Raw genomic sequence first — 17,320 nt, forward strand, 5'->3', positions numbered from 1 at the left:
GAGCTTAGAGCATGTTGCCTGTTATCAGAGGTCGATTTGTCAGATGAACTACATTTTAAATCTGAATATCTCCAAGTCTCATCTGGATGAACAAAGTATATATCTGCCAAAACTGAATTTGTTTCATTTTCCTCTGATTTTTTCTTGAGATTTCTCTCTAGAGAGTGGTGCTGAACTCTAGCCCTACCCTGACAGGCTTTTCAAAATAGACACTCTCTAGGAGAACCTAGACTGATTCAGGTGTGTCAGGTAGATGAGATGTAGTTGGTGAATTATAGTAATGCACTATAGAATTTTACAAGGAAGTACACAGATGAACCTAGGAGAAAATTCAGAAGCTTGTTCTTAGGGACTTCCCTAGAAATTGTTTTGGGCAACCCTTTTTATACTGTCTTGGTTGTTTGCACAAGTGGCAGTGTTTCTTTGGAAACTGCGACAGTAGGGTTCCTTTATTGTAGAAGCACCCTACGGACAGGCCCAAAGGTCATTCTGGGTTGTTGGTTGCTCCTGTAATTGGAAGGCCGTAATTTGGAAGTCATTTGTTTCTTATTTTGCTCTAAGGTCCTCTTGAAATGTTCTGCTGTGATTACTAGTTTAGCTCAGTCCTATAGCCTCTTGTCTTTTTTTTTTTTTTTTTTTTTTTAGATGAAATCTTGCTCACACGGGGCTATCTTGGCTCACTGCAACCTCAGCCTCCCGCATTCAAGCAGTTCTCCTGTCTCAGCCTCCTGAGTAGCTTAGATTACAGGTGTGCGCCACCACATCCAGCTAATTTTTGTATTTTTAGTAGAGACAGGGTTTCACCACGTTGGCCAGGCTGGTCTCAAACTCCTGGGCTCAAGTGATCCACCCGTCTTGGCCTCCCAAAGTGCTGGGATTACAGGTGAGAGCTACTGCTCCCAGCCTGTCTTTTGTCTTTTTTATGAGCCTGCATCAAGTTGGGGGAAGCTGGAATGCCTTACCAAAAGGGCTTCCAAGTGAATTTTCAAGTCAGTAACAGCTTCATATTTCTTTAGCATGCAGGTCTGGACGATAGACCACATAGTGCAAATGGGGAAACACTTTAGGAATGGCTTTCAGAAAGTCATTTGCAGTTTTGGGGACTCTGCCTTGCCCGTAAGTAGATCCAGGTAGGACTTGTTGGGCCACTGATACCATTCTCAGGAGAATACTGTTCTGCCTCTTACATTCATTTTTGTGCTTCCTCAGGTCCCTTTTGACAAAGTGTATTAGTTGGTAGAGGTCAGTAATAACAGGTCATAGGTTCCAATTAAGACCATGAATTCTTCAGAAAAATTTTGAAGTTCTTCCCTGGATTTAGAAAATTCTCTATGCTTTTGTCCAGGAGGTATAAGTTACTGGGGGATCATTTTGGAATTTTCAGGGGGTTTTGTTTTATAAAAAAGCTGTTTAACTGCTTTTTCAGAAAAGAAATGTAGTTCAAACTGTTAGTAGACTTAATATCCAGGCAAAGTAGGATAGAGAGGAGCAATAGTAGTCAGGCCAGTCTTACTGTCCTTGGTATATGAGGATTATCTTGCATTTTTAGCTTTTCATTAGCTTTTTGCAGTGAATCTTTTGTAAAAGCTATTTTTGAATCCTGTTGTTTCTTTAAGGCTTCTGAATACCAATTAAAAGGAGAATCCCATTCTCTCTACCAATTAATTGGGAGGCTTGGGATTCAAGTACATTTCTTAGATGAACGGTCTTGTTCTTCTGGAGCAGTCTTCATATGACCATTGTAATTCTGAATTATCTTTAATAAGATTTTGCCACTTCTGTAAGTATATGCAGCTTTCAGGCTTAATACTCATACATGTGAAAGTCGGGTGTAGCCAGAAGACCGAGTACTCAGCTCTTCAGAAATTAAGGATCCTATTTTTACATTGAGTCTTGGGTCTCCCAGAGCCAAGATAAAAACCTAAGAGGGATATGCCATGAGTTTGAGTCCTGTAATGCTTCTACAGTGTGCTTCATTGCATGGATATTTTCTTCTGGCTGCTGGGCAACTTTATGTTAACTGACCCATTCCCTGACCATGCTTATCTTCTCATGGTAGTCTTATTTTTTAGTGATGGGTTGCTCTAATAGCTCTTACGTGCCTCACCCATGTCCACCAGTCAGGTTATGGCTTTGGCTCTGACATTCCACTGATCAACCTAGCCAATGATTTTCCCATTTCTCTGTGAACCAGACACCTGAGGCCTCTATTACCTGAGTGTACAAGAAAAATGAAGAATATAGAACCAACGTAACTGCACATTCTGAAGACTAGAGTTCGTGCCCCCTGCAGTAATAACCACTTAGTTCAACCACTGTCAGTTACCTTTAAAACTGCAGCTCTTGCCAGTGACTCCTCAGCTACTGCAAATCCAAAAGTCAAGTGCCTTCTCACAGCACAGATTAACCCCAAACCACAGAGATCAGGGAACTCAGGGCAAAAGAAAGCAAAGCTTGTGAGAAACTTAACAATTTTCAGGGCCTCCTGAGGAAGACAGAGGACCCAAAAGGGGGCTCAGCAGCACCTTTTCCATGTTCCTCAAGAGGTCTCTGGGTCATGGGTCATCAGAAATCCCCTTCATGTCCCTTCATAGGGCCACCAGAACTGTCAAAAGACAAAACTACAACAAATTCAGTTATAAGTCTGTTTGGGCCTCTTATTTGGTTTGTTCTTACTAGGATCTAGTGCAGGAGCTCAGTATAATGGCCTCCCATAATGTTTGTTTAGTGCACCCAACCTGGAGATGATTTTGGAAATACTTATTACAATTGAATGAATCAATAACAATTCAAAACAAAAACTTTTTCTGTGATATTTGTCACAAAACAAAAATGAAGAGTTTGAATAGGGCAAATAATGCTTTATATGCTTTAAATTTTTATTGTTAAGAATATTATTAATATATATGGTTATTTTTCACAATTAATAATTTTTTTGAATTTATTTGGTTTTAAAGTACCCTTTTTATATTTTCTGTTATCAAATATACCTGTATGAAATAAAGAGCAGTTTTACATTTTATTGTTTATAATCTTGTCACAATATATTGACTTATAACCATAATAAACCAATCATTTATTATTACATCTTTTCCACAGAAAAATGATTCATTATTTATTGTTATGATCATTCATTTTTTCTTTAAATTGTTTTATTGAGATGTAATTAATATACCATGCAATTCACCCATTTAAAGTATACAAGTAACTTTTTTAATATATTTACAGGACTGTATAACCACCGTCAGAGTTTAATTTTAGAATATTTTCATCCCCCTCAGAGAAATTCTTTATCCATTATCAGTAATCCCCATTTTCCTCTAGTACTCCTCCTGCAACCCTAAATAACTTTCTGTCTGTATAAATTTGCCTTTTCAAGATATTTTATGTGAATGAAATCATACAATATGCAGTCTTTTGTGACTGGCTTATTTCACTTAGAGTTTTTTCAAGGTTCATTCATAGTGTATGTAGCATGTATTAATACTTCCTTTCATTTATTGTAGAATAATACTCATTATATGGATATGACACATTTTATTTCTCCCACTCATCATTTGATGGATATTTGGCTTGTTTCCACTTTTTGGCTATTAAGTATGAATAGTGCTGCTGTGAACATTTGCATGCATGTTGTGTGAATGTATGCTTTCATTTCTCTTGCTTACACACCTAGAAGTGAAATTACTGAACTATGTGTTAACTCTGTATTAATTTTTTAGGTAACTGTCAAATTGTTTTCCAAAGTGACTATATCATTTTACATTCCCATCAATGATGTATGAGGATTCTAATTGCTCCATATCCTCACCAATACTTGTTATTGTCTCTTTTATTATAGCCAATCTAGTGGATAAAAAGTCATTTTGATTTGCCCTTCTTCAATGGCTAATGATGTTGAGCATCTTTTCATATGCTTGTTGACCATTTGTGCATCTTTGGAGATGTGCCTATTCGAATTTCTTGCCCATTTTAAAATTGCATTATTTGTCTTTTTATTGTTGAGCTGTAAAGAATTCATATGTTTTCTGGATACTAGGCCCTTATCAATGACTGGATTTGCAAACATTTTCTCCCATTCTGTGGGTTGTCTTTTCATTTACTTTAAAAAATTTTTAACTTTGGTGAAGTCCGATTTATCTACTTTTCTTTTGGTACTTATGCTTTTGGTGTTGGATTTAAGAAACCATTGCCTAGTCCAAGGTCAAAAAGATTTGCTTTTATGTTTTCTTCTAAGGATTTTATAGTTTTAGCTTTTATATTCAGGTCTGTGACCCATTTTGAGTTAATTTTTGTTAAATTTTTTATTACTCTTTCTGAAAGCATTTTTAAAGTGCTGTGAAAAATATGGAATAACTTATGATTACAGGGGAGAATTACTGAGAATTTTGCTTTTTCATTCCTGAGTTCTGAAGATAAATACCTGTCAGGAATTTGGGGACGCTAGCTGGTGCATTTTTCTCTGCATGATAGTAAAGGCCCTTAGGTAGTTTACTCTTTGAACAGTTGGTGGCAGCAGAGCGTTAATGAATGTAGATTCTCATTTTTTTCCCTAAACTTAGTATTTTATGTTTTAAGAATCCTGTATGTATTTGGACTGCCTTCTTTTTGATAATAGGTTGTTAGGCACTAAGTTTAACGTTCCTTTTAAGAGTATTTAAGAACTGTTTAGAGCTTAGAATTTTAGGGGTTTATTTTTGTTTGTTTTGGTTTGATTTTTCACCATGAGTTTGTTCAGGCTTCTGTTTGTGAGTCTAGTTTGTGGAGTATGGACATGATTTGCTTGAGGTCTTTAACTTGCAGACACAGTTTTTTTTAAATTTCTCTTATGTATTTTATCCACTTTTTCAGTATTCGCTACTACCTCATGATCTTCATAGGGAGGTAAAGTAATAGAGTAACAGTCAACATGTTCGTTAGTGTTAAAGCTGTTCTCAAACTTACTCCTGAAACAAGTTGGCAGATTTACATTCTGATTTTGAGGATAGATAATACAGAAGTTGGACACATGAGTAACCTTTTTTCTTCAGCATTAAAAACTATATTATATAATCTCATGATTGGACCTCATATGTCTTTTTTAGATCTAAATATTAAATAGTAAAATTACATGATGCCAATATTCCTTGACAGTTGATTTCAAGACAATAATAGAAATAACATTTATTGAGCACTTAGTGTTTGCTAGGCACTGTGCTAAATGCCTCATGTACATTGCCTTTTACTCACAACAGTTCTCAGAGGTAAGTACTATTTTTGCCCAGAGTTTCCAGAGGAGGAGATGGGCTTAGCTTAGAGAAGTTAAATAATTTGCCTGAGGTCACATTAGTAGATGGTGTGTGTGTGTGTGTGTGTGTTTATAAGCAATTATATTGCACTTTTGTGTGTGTGTGTGTTTTACAGAGTTGATGGTATACTAGCATTATTCTGCATCTTGTTTGTTTTTAAATTCAACAGTCTGTTTTGAAGATGTATAGCTCTTGCTGCTACATATAAATATTTGGTCAATTTCGTTCCCTAATGAGTAGATAATACTTTGTGTTTGTTTGACTTAGCCACTGAAAAACAGCATATCCTGGAATCTCACCAAATATAGCTTTACTTCATGTTTCCACTAGAGGGTGTATAAAATATTTGACTTAATTTTTTTTCTGTTACTAAAGCTATGATAGTAATGGAGTAATGTACTGTTTCTTGTTGTAATAATCAGAAATAAAAATTTTAATGAACATAACAGGTATGATACTCTCCCTTGTTTTGTTTTATTCTGCAGGTTACTCATTTTTGGATCCTATGACAGAGAGGCAAATGTTCATTGCACACTTGAGTTAAGCAGTAATGTTTGGGAAGAAAAACAGAGGAGTTCTATTAAGACGGTAAAATGGATTCGTAGTGATTTATATCTGTATAAAGTTCTATTTTATAAGCATGCGTTTATTACTATTTCTATATTCCCAGAGTTATTTTTGGTCATGTGCAAATAGCTATTAACAGTTCTTATTTATTTGTCTTGTTACAATACAACTACACTGATAAAGTAAATCACATGAAACTATAGTTAGTATTCATGTTACCTGCATAAGAAACCTAATCTGACTAGCGTTCCTTTCAGAACGTTTAGATTGCTTCAATTATAAAATTAGAAGGAACTAATTTTAACTAAACACCTTCAAGTACATGTGAAATCAGAGTATTCATTATTCATTCATTGGACAGATATTTTATGAGCACTTACTTTGTGCTGGGCACTGTTTTAGATTCAAGAGAAACTGTTCAAGACAATAAAAGCCCCTATTCTTGTGATACTAACATGGGATAGATTTGTGGTGTGGGGATTGGAAGAGGGAGGAGGTGATCTACATTTTATAGGGTAAAGATAGAACACAGTAACAAATGGTAAACAGAAAAAGTGAACGAAGCTATTCCCAAAGATTCACAGGTGCTATGAAGAAAATAGGCATATGACAGAGAAATTGTAAGTTATGATAATGGAGACTCTTTACATCTGTTGATAATAGGACTCTAAAGAGATGACACTGGAGCAGGCTTACCAGAGAAAATAGAGGACACCCAGTTAAATCTAAATTTCAGATAAACAGTGAATAATTATTTTAGTAGAAGCATGTAACCAGTACTACAGGGTTTAACAGTCGAAATCCTGCTAAGTCTTTAATGGATAACTATGTGGTATTTTTATGGATATTCCTTTGACTTTTAAATTGTTTCTGATTTATTTATGTATTAACTGTTGTGAGCATCCTTATATAAAAATTAGGCAGTATGAAATTATTTTGGAAGAAAGAGGGTAATTTTGATCAGAATGGAGAAGGAGAGACAAGTAAAACTGGAAAGGTAGGATGGTTGGCCCACAGAGTTTGGATTTATGAAAGCAGTGGGGAGCTGTTGAAGATTTTGAGCATGGTAATGACATGGTCAAAATAGAGGTTTCATGGAAGGTTTCCCCTTTCTTTGGTGGCTGTTCTTGCCCCAACCTTCTTTAAGTTATATCTCAAACAATTTGAAGCAATTCCTCAGAAGAATGAAGGAAGTAGCATTAGAATTTGTTTTGAAATACATAACTACCTGAAGAAGCATTATTGTTTTGTCCAGCTAAATTTTTGCCTTTACTTTGAATTGGTCATGACTTGCCATTGCTATTGGCGTTTTCAATATCCTTTATTATATTTGCAAAGATATGAGATTAGACAGTTCTAATATTTTATAGCAAAAGTTGTTAAGACTTTAATCTTGTCATTATTTTAGATCTCAGCATATGTCATAAGTAGTTTTGAGGAAAGAATTCTAGGCTATTAATTATATCTGATGTTGAAAATGTCAGCAACAGTGTCTACAGGCATTAAATTATGAATGTCTGAATTTAATATTCCTAGGGAGGAGAATTATTATGTTCTTTAAGACAATATAAAACATCAGGGAGTAGGATTCGATAATTTGTAATACATTACAAATATGAGTAGAAACTAGAACATCATTAAAAACAATTACGCTAAATTATTTGATGAGTTTAGGATGCTATCTTTGTGTAAATACAATCTAGGTTTAAAACAGTATTTAATGTTGAAATTTGTTCAGTGAAGTTAGTCACTAATTATAATGAATATGCAGAATAAAAGAAACTTAATTCCTGTCATACTTTTAATGTGCCTTGAGTTTTTAAAGGAGTATAACACTGTAAGCTAGGAACATAGCTTCCTCCTTCATCTTTCTTAGCATGGGATTTTTGCCCTCATGGTTGCAAGATGTCTAATGCATCCTTAGGATTTTACCTTTCAAGGAAAAGGGTGTGGTCCAAAGCTGGCCAAAAGCACATGTCAGCCATGTCCTTTTTAAAACTTTCCTGGAAGTTCCTCCCAGGGATTTCTACTTATATCCCATTGGCCAGAAGTGAGTCATATGGCCTCCTCAGCAGCAAGAAAGTACAGTATGAGAAGCCATTTTAATTTTTCTGCCTTTTTAGAAGTAGAAGGCAAGGGAGAAACAGGAGTTATGAATGGCTTTTATGTAGCCAGTCCACAAGAAAACAACTCAAATCTATTTGATGACCTTTTGATTTTCTTTTCTTTTTTTTTTTTTTTTAAGAGACAGTCTCGCTCTGTCACCCAGGCTAGAGTGCAGTGGCACAATCATGGCTCACTGCAGCCTCCAGCTCCTGGGATCAAGTTATCCTCCCACATCAGCTTCCACCTCCCGAGTAGCTGGGACTGCAGGTGTGCACCACTACACTCATCTATTTATTTTTATTTTTTATTTTTTGGTAAAGACAGGGTCTTTCTGTCTTAGCCAGGCTGATATTGAACTCCTGTCCTCAAGCAGTCCTCCAACTTTAGCCTCCCAAAGTGCTGGGATTAAAGGGACTAGCTGTCACACCTGGCCATGACTTGTTATTTTTAAGGGAATTTTTAATAAATTGGGATATAAGGGAGAAATTACAAAGAATAATTTAGCAAATAGCCTACATAAAGCCTATTTTAGAAATACCTTATTAGAAATCCAAGAAAAGTTTGGAGCAAACTCACTCAGACCCAGTGCCCTGCTTAGCTCATTCATACAATAAAAGAACTCACAGGATAAATTAGGTACCTTGTGGTTGTGTTTGTTTTTTGAAAATAGTAAAGATTCCTCTTGAGAATCCTATGAGCCAAGATAGCTGAGGTGTAAGTAAATTAGATATTAGGCTTAAACAAAAATTAGGGGATTATCTTACAAGAGATGACAGAGAAAATACTAAAAATTTCTTTACCACACCAGAAAGAGACAATGCAATTTGTGATTTATTTCGGGTCCATTGCAGTATTCAGGTTTGGTGATCATACTTTACTTAACTTTCACCAAGAAAGAAATTTAAGGAGTTTTCAGATTTTAAAAAGTTTCAGGCCATGATATTTTAGTAATAAACTATAAAAACGATCTATAAATATCTGTAGAATGTATAGTGCTTACAAATAAAATTCACAATAAATTAATGTGACATACATTAAAGCACATGTGAATCATTATTATGTGCCTGGTTAGCGCCACAGAACACATAAATGTCACATTAGCACACATTGTTTGAAAGAGAGAGACCCTAAGTTTTACCCTCCCAGAATTGGAGTTTTCTTGCCACTGACCACCCAGTTGCTTTACCCCTAGTTCCAGACACAAAATAGATTATTGTTTTTGTTTTTGAGGCAGAGTCTAGCTCTGTCACCCAGACTGGAGTGCAGTGGTGCAGTCTCAACTCACTGCAACCTCTGCCTCCCGGAGCAATTCTCCTGCCTCAGCCTCCTGAGTAGCTGGGACTACGGGCGTACACCACTGCACCCAGCTAATTGTCGTATCTTTAGTAGAGATGGGGTTTTGCCATGTTGGCCAGGTTGGTCTCGAACTCCTGGTCTCAGGTGATCCACCTGCCTCGGCCCCCCAAAGTGCTTGAATTATGGGCATAAGCCACTGTGCCCAACCTCAGACACAAAATAGATTATTAATAAAAATTTTGTTCTCTTTCCCTCTCTCTCCCTATTTTAGCTAGTCTGCCTGTGCCTTCTGTATCGTCTCTTCATCATTTATCCACACTGACTTACTTGATTCTTCAAATAGGTTGTTCTATTCCAACTCTATTCTTCCAACTTGGAATGTTTGAGGCCACTGGGAAAAGAGAAGGCACAATGGAAATCGGCTCTGGGACTTCTGAATCTGGCAATTCTGGTGTAGAGGAAAAGGCAGTAGGGGCTAGTACAAACGCCCACCTATTCTTTCATTCTGAATAAAAGCATATAAAGAGTTCTGATTTTTAGAAACAAGCTTTTATGTACATTTTCTGATGCTAACCCTACTCTCCATCTTCCTTCAACCTACCACACTCTGCATTCAGGTACTTGACAGCAGTTGCCTTTCATAACAGACCAAGTATTTCCTTTTGCAATTAGAGACACGAGGTTGAAAATCCAAACAATATTGGTATATAGATGTGTCACTATCAGAAAGGAAAGATGAATATGAATTTTTTCCTGTTTTGAAATGGAGAGGAAATTATACAAGAAGCTTTTGGGTCTCCTTATTTAGAGTAGATGGGCAAAAAAGAGAACAATCATTTGTTCAGTATAAGTAAAAGAGTAGAAATACTTCATACCTTTTGTAGCCCAGTATGCAGGTACCGGAGAGAACTGTGGTTAAAGGCATTAGGAGATGACATGCTACTTCAGATCTACCTAAAAAGCAAGAAGTGATGCATCCCTGAAAAAGCATTCAGCTAACAGTTGGGGAGAATCTGTAAGTGATATATGGGAGTTCTTAATCAGAACAGTGTATTCTTTCTGAGTGTTTCATGGTATTAACTGGCAACCGTTATAAGAAGGGCTTTAGATAGGTCAGCCTTATCTAAAATTGGGAAGCCTGAAGAATTCACCTTCTAGATTTTGGACTTTTTCTTTCTGTTTGACTTGAGTGGTATTTTTTCTTCTCTTTAGAAAAGAAAGCTATTCTTTTCTCATCAAAGCCTAATCTGATAAGGTAAATCATGATATCAAGCTCCCATCAATTTTTAAACATACCCATACAATTAAAGAGATATTTGAGGAGATGATACCTATTTTCTAAGACCTGCCAGGGTAAGAAACAAGATATGCAAGCAAAATATCTAACATATGTGGCACTTTAGAATCTATGAAATAGTTTTCCCATATATAAAGAGCTAAAGTCTTCTGACTATTAGATCTCTACTTGTTTGATTAAATCCCACTACCTCTAACAAAAACTGGACTGTGAATGGTATTCAAAAAAGTAGTGATGATAATGGAATCATTTTAGAATAGAGTTAAGAAGAGATCTGAAAGTATGGGGAGATGGGATTTGAATACAAGGGCCTTCAAAATACGATCAGCCATGTTCACTTGCGTAAGATTAAGCCTGATTCAGAGACAGTCTGGCTTATTATAGAGCCCAGTGAGTCTTTGTTTACTTCCAGAGTAATGATTAGGGCAGTTGAATACAGGAAAGACTTAGTGTAAAGGAAAAGTAATCAGTTGGGAGAGAAAACAGTATTTAGGGAAATCATTCCTATCTAATATGAAGATGCTAAAGGAGCATATAGAAGAAATGAAAACAGTAAATGCATTTTCAACTTTCAGAAAGCTTTTGATGAAGATCCATACCAAAGTTTCCCAACATCTAATTCCTAGGAGAATATTTTGTCACAATTAGATCTGGCTTAAAGACGTGAGAAACAGGGTAAGGATGATCAGGTATAAGTGTCCTGAATGATTGAGTCCGAGACTTTGATCAATTTTCATAAATGATTTAAAACAGCATTAATAGAAATACAATATGTGGCTCTTATGTAATTGTAGATTTTCTAATGGACACGTAAAAAACAAGCAGGTGAAATTAATTTTAGTAATGTTTTATTTGACCCATATATCCCAAATCTGGTCATTTTGACATGTAATCAACATAAAAATCAATGAGATATTTTACTTTCTTTCCTTACACAAAGTCTTTGAAATCTGGTATATATTTTATAATTATAGCATAGGTTAAATTTCAGCTACATTCCAAGTGCTAAGAAGTTTCATATGACTAGTGGGTACCATATTGGACAGCACAGATCTAGAAGAAGGAATGTACAGTATAATCTTCAGATTTACACATGGCACTAAGCTAAGAAGTGCCAAGTTAAGAGGTGGAATATGAAAGAAGAGCTCTCAGGACAAGTATGTAAGAAAGAAATCCAAACTCTACTTTAAAATATGAGATCTAGGATTCTTAAAAGAAGTAGTCAGTATGTCACTGTGCTTCCAAAACAAGAAATTTGACTTTTCATGAGCAATGTCACAAAATGAAATCTTTTTATATACTTATTTTAAAACTGAAATTCTCTGGGAATAAATTATTTGTGCATTTATGGTTGCTATAATACAAGGAATTTAAAACAGAACTGGATAGGGCAAGAACAAATAATTAAAATTAATATGGAAATGAGACAGCCATATAAGGATAAATGGATGGGAAAAAAAATTAGTGTTCTTCAGCCGAAAAGACAAAGGTGGGTAAATGTCTAATAGAAGCATATAAAGACAAAAAGTAAACAATAAGGATAATCAGCAACTTTACTGGAACTAAATCTGTGGAGCAATGAAGATAAATCTCATGTTCCTGATGATAATCAGATGATTCATGCTAAAATAATATTTAAAAGGTCTTCGATAATCCGGCATGCTAAACACTTGCTGGTAGACTTCACAGAGCGCAAACATATGCTGTATTGTATTTATGCTATGTATCCTGCACCTAGTAGAATTTCTGGCTTGTTGCAGTTTAGTGAATGCCCTGGGAGGAAAAGGGGAAGATGAACTTTTGAGATACAAATCTGATTTTATCAGTTGCCTGCCTCAGTGGTTTCTGATTGCATATTGTAGGATGACAAATTCCAGCCCTCACAGGCCTGGTCCCTAATCTATTTCTCTAGCCCTCCGTTCTCTCCTGCCATTCTCCACTTTAACCACACTGGCCATCTTTCACTCCTCCATACTTGCCATACTCTCTGTCCTCTACACGGCCATGGTACATGTGCACCCTTCCCCCAACTCATTTCTCCCCATACAAACCTTGGTTAACCCATACGTCAGATCTGTGCTTGTGTTAGACCTTAGCTTGTTTGCCCTCAGATACATTCTTGGGCCCTTCCCTGCTGTATGCCATGAGAGGGCTGACCTTTGCAGGCTGTATTTCAGCTAGGTTTGACCAATGTAAAGCACCGATGGGAAATGGGAGTGAACTGGGAAAGCCAGAGTTTTCTTCCTCTTCCCCTCTGCATTGGACAATGTGTCTGACAGCCATTCTTTCTCCTTCGTGGTGCCATGCTTCTGGCAGGACAGGCCCACCATACTTCCAGCTTCTGCTTGATACTGTAGCCTCTGGCCTCTACTAATACCAACTCTTCCTCCCCACCCCTCTTCCTTCCAGCCAAAGGTTGATAGTAATTTCTTAGAACTGTTACTCGTATCTGAGTTTCCTCACTGTCTCCTGTTTGGTACTCAGTTCTTCTGTCACCAAGTAGCCATTCTCTGGTTTAAAGGCCTTCCGTATTAAATACTCAGTTTTCTGTTTTCTTAGAGCCTATTAATAAAACAGTAATCATCATTTCCTCTGGAAACCTTTCCTAACTATCATGAAACTCTTTGGTAATGCTTATCACAGTTGGGATTTTGCATTTATATTTCTATGATAATGTGATCAGTATTGTCTCCACCAATCTTCCGTATCAGCAGGTACCATGATTGTTTTGCTCATAGCATGTGGCATTCAGTGGGTATTCAGTAAATGTTTTTGGTATGACTAAGGCTGGCTGTCTGACCATGAGCCTTCATTCAACCTCAACCCTTCTTCCAGACCTTCAAAGTTTTAGCGTGACTTTTAGTCACACTTCTGTTTCCTTTCCATCTTCAAGACTATTCCTGATGTATGTTTTAACCAAATAAAAATGTTGAGGGTAAAGAACTCCACAAAATGAGAGATTTATTGCTCAATATTAATTTTGTGAAAAGCCTGATTTTTAGAGTGAGGATTTTCGTTTACAGATGTGGTGCTAATAGTATTTTATTTCTGGCGTTACTGAAAACATCAAAAACATTTCTTACTCTGTGTACAGTTTAATGTAGCCTAAATAAAATGTCTAGGTATAATCTAGAATTTTACTTGCTGTACTTCCCTTCAGTTTTGGAGAGTTTTAGAAGTCTTGCTGAATGAAATTGAATGCATCTACAAAGTCCAGCTCTATCATGTATTGTTAAATGTACATACAAAGAGTATAAAAGAGCTTCCTAAAGAACTGTGATCTCAAGTAAGAACATTTGAGACAGACAAACTTACAAATAATGTTAGGCCAGATGTCTCAGAGTTGGCATTTGGTGTGTTTTTTAAGGCCAGATGCCTTGCAGATAGCATTTTGGTGCTCCTATTTAACCATTTGCCATTTACAGTCTTAATCTTATCAAAAGGAAGAGAAAGATTAAAGCAAATAAAGCCTTTTTCAAAATGTCAGTTTTTATGAAAACTCAGGTTTAGTTCAGTTTGATAATACTTGTGAATACAGTAGGGACTCAATGAAATTTTAACCATATATAATGTTCTATAGTTTGGCTTCTTTAAATAAACTAAATGCCTTTGAGCTTTGAAAGTAAATCCTATGGAACATTTCTTCTCTTAAAGTTCATCTTGATTAAAAATGAGGGATGTAGTTCTCTGTCTTAGATTTTCTAAGTATGTTTACTATGATTCTAAGATGCTGGGAAAAGAATAGGAAGTTATGTTAAAATATACAAACATAAACTCTCCATATCAAATCAGTGGAAGGCACTATGAGTATGAGAACAGGAAACTGAATATGAGGTGTTAAGGCCTTGTATCATCTTTCCCTTCAAGGAAAATAAGTAGTAGGGAAATAAGATCAACAGTACTATGAGTATCAGTAGTACTGTGAGGTTCCAATGAGAGAGAAGTAACATTCTTTTGGGAAAACAAGAAAAGAATGTATTAAGGCAGTGACATTTGAACCAAACCTCATAGTATATATAGGATTTTGAGATGGCAGAGAGGCCATTTCAAGAAGAGGACATAACAAAATCCCCAGTTAAGAGTGAGACTATTTGAGTATCTTTGAGATAGAGTGAGTTGTTCAAGTTGGCTGAAGAATATGGTAGCATAGGAAGTTATGCAAAACAAGAATAAAAAGAATGGGCCACATTATAGAGTACTTTAAATACCACACTAAGAAGTTTGGCTGTTACTCTCCAAGACTCTTGGACCTCTGGAGGCTTTTAGAATGCAAGTGATATCAGAATCTTTCTTCAGGCAGACTTAGAGTTGGATTTGAGTCTCAGCTAGGCCACTTTTTCCAACATGACCTTAGTCAAGAGTCCCCAAACCCATTTCATCCACAAGTACTTTATTCTATAAAATGGGGCTAATGCTTCATATGGTTGTATGAGGGTTAATTGAGATTATATATATTAAATGTCTAGCACAGTATTTAGCACATAGTCGTCAATAATATGTTTATTGAATCTGGCAGCAACGGATAAAATCAAGGATGATTTGATAGGGTAAAGACCTGAAAAAGAAGAGGTGAAGGGTAATGAAAGTCTGAACTAGAAAGGTAGCAATGGAAATGGAAAATAGAGTGTGTGACTTGGATACCACTGGGAATGGAGGGGGTTTTGGAGTGAGCAAGGAAGCCAGAATGATGAGCTATGAGGAGGGAGAAGGAAAAGGAGAAAGAGGATCTCATTCTGTACAAGCTGTTTGAGGTATAGTGACTATCAAAGGCCAGGCTAGAGATGGAATGTTTTTCGTGTAGATATGTTTTTTGGGTTTTTTTGGTTTTTTTTTTTTTTAATTTTCACTGCTGTTATTTCAACTTCTAGTATTTTAACTAGTAAGTTGAATGCTTTATTTGGGGTTTATGCTATGTTTTTAAGCTCTTTTTTTAATATATAGGATAAAGAAAAGCAAAGTAGTTTCACAGTATTGTAGTAAGAATCTAAATTTTTTTTTTTTTAAGAGCAAGTTAAAGGAGGTAACAGTCATAAAATTTAAACGTTATTTTTAGGTTCTGTTTCTCAGAATCCTGCAGTTTACTGTGATTCAAATAAACCTGATTCACACAGTCCATACATTCTCAATAGCTAAAACATCCTTTTCAGGGCACAGTAGCACCTTCCTGTAAAAATCCACTTAGCCAAATAACTGATTTTCTGAGCCATACACGGATGCAGAACTAGGACATAAACACTTTAGGAAAGTATTAGAGAGATGGGAAATACTTTAGGAAAGTATATGAGAGATCTGGCAGTAGCATTCAACTCCCTGTCCACATATATTCAGTCCAGTGGTAGTCAGCAGTTACAATGTTTCTGCAATTTTTCTGTGCCAGTCACAGTTTTAAGATTTTACATGCATTAACCATTTAATCCTCATTTAATAATACCATGATAATAGGCACTATTATTATCTCTATTTTATATATGAGGAAATTGAGATGCAAAGACAGAAGTAATTTATCCAAATCACCCAGCTTGCTGGCAGTAAAAACAGTCTGCAAACCCAGGCAGTATGATTCCACAGCTGATGTTCTTAACTAGTACTATATCATTTCCACAAATGGTGTCCTATAGGCCTGGGTTCAGATCTAGCTTTTTCCACTCTAGCTCTGTGACTATGAGCAAGGTATTTCATAATCTCTACGGTAGAGGTAATAGTAACTGCCTTATAGGATGTAAGCGTTAAATATATGTAAAACACTTAGTGTAATACGTGGCACTTAATATCTATTATTATTGAACTTGACCTGATTGACCTCTTTTGTTCCTGTGGTTTTAGTGGATATATTTTGTATGTCCTTATAAGTCCCCTACACACACTCCCTTTTATTTTATTTATTTATTTTTTCTTGTACAAGTTTATAAGACCCTTTTAAATCCTTCCTGTAACAATGTGAGGAGGGCAGGGAGAGTATCCTCCTCAGTCATGAGATCGTGTTGTTGTTGAAGATTGTGTTCTCAAATAATGACTTGAGAATATCAGCAAGTTTATTAAGAGCTGTTACAAGGAGGATGGAGATCAATAGCTGCTGCCCATCTCAACTGAGGATAAAATATGGGCAAACATTTATATTTCATCAGGAATATTTAAGATAAGAGATTAAGAACTTTTTAGGAATAAAGAATATTAATATCATAGCATGGGTGTTAGTGCTTCCAGATATTTGTATTAATAACAGAAAGTTTTAAAACCTTTAGGAAGTAGTTCATGATACTACACTGTTTGAGATCTCTAGCTTTCACCTGTTTGCATTTTCTTTAAATGTAAAGTTCTATAATGTACTAAATGAAGGTACTTTAAAATGAATAAGCTAAAAGTAAAACTAGGTTAAAATTTTTGTTTTTGCCTTCAAACAGGTAAGTGGAAAGGGGTGGCAACAGCAACACTTAATTTGTACGTCTTGTTAAACCTGTCTTTGTAGTATTTTCATAGGTTATGTATTTCTCAACTTAAATATTGAACATCAGTAGAGTTTAAAGTCAATTTGGGAACAGCTGTGTTTCCCATTTGTAAGCATGTTGGTTTACATTGATATTGGATTGTACTAGAGAAATAGGTGGTTATATTTGAAAGTTGTTTATATATAAACAATATACCCTAAGCTGGAAGAGATAAGGATGTTTTATTAACCACTGTAAATAAGACTACTTCTGGATAATTCATTGTATTTTTTAAAAGTATTTTTTTTAATTAATTTATTTATTTATTTTATTATTTATTT

General features: G+C 35.7%; 1 protein-coding gene across 1 annotated transcript in view; it reads left to right on the forward strand.

Annotated features, from left to right (window-relative positions):
- PDZD8 (PDZ domain containing 8) overlaps positions 1 to 17,320 on the forward strand; it is a 103,487-nt gene that overhangs the window by 52,457 nt on the left and 33,710 nt on the right. The window contains exon 3 of the mRNA XM_012001114.1: positions 5,774 to 5,876. Coding sequence (XP_011856504.1) covers positions 5,774 to 5,876 — 103 coding nt within the window. The remainder of the gene's footprint in view (positions 1 to 5,773; positions 5,877 to 17,320) is intronic.

Source organism: Mandrillus leucophaeus, unplaced genomic scaffold, assembly GCF_000951045.1.
Source record: "Mandrillus leucophaeus isolate KB7577 unplaced genomic scaffold, Mleu.le_1.0 Scaffold65, whole genome shotgun sequence".
In the NCBI taxonomy this organism is placed as follows: domain Eukaryota; kingdom Metazoa; phylum Chordata; class Mammalia; order Primates; family Cercopithecidae; genus Mandrillus; species Mandrillus leucophaeus.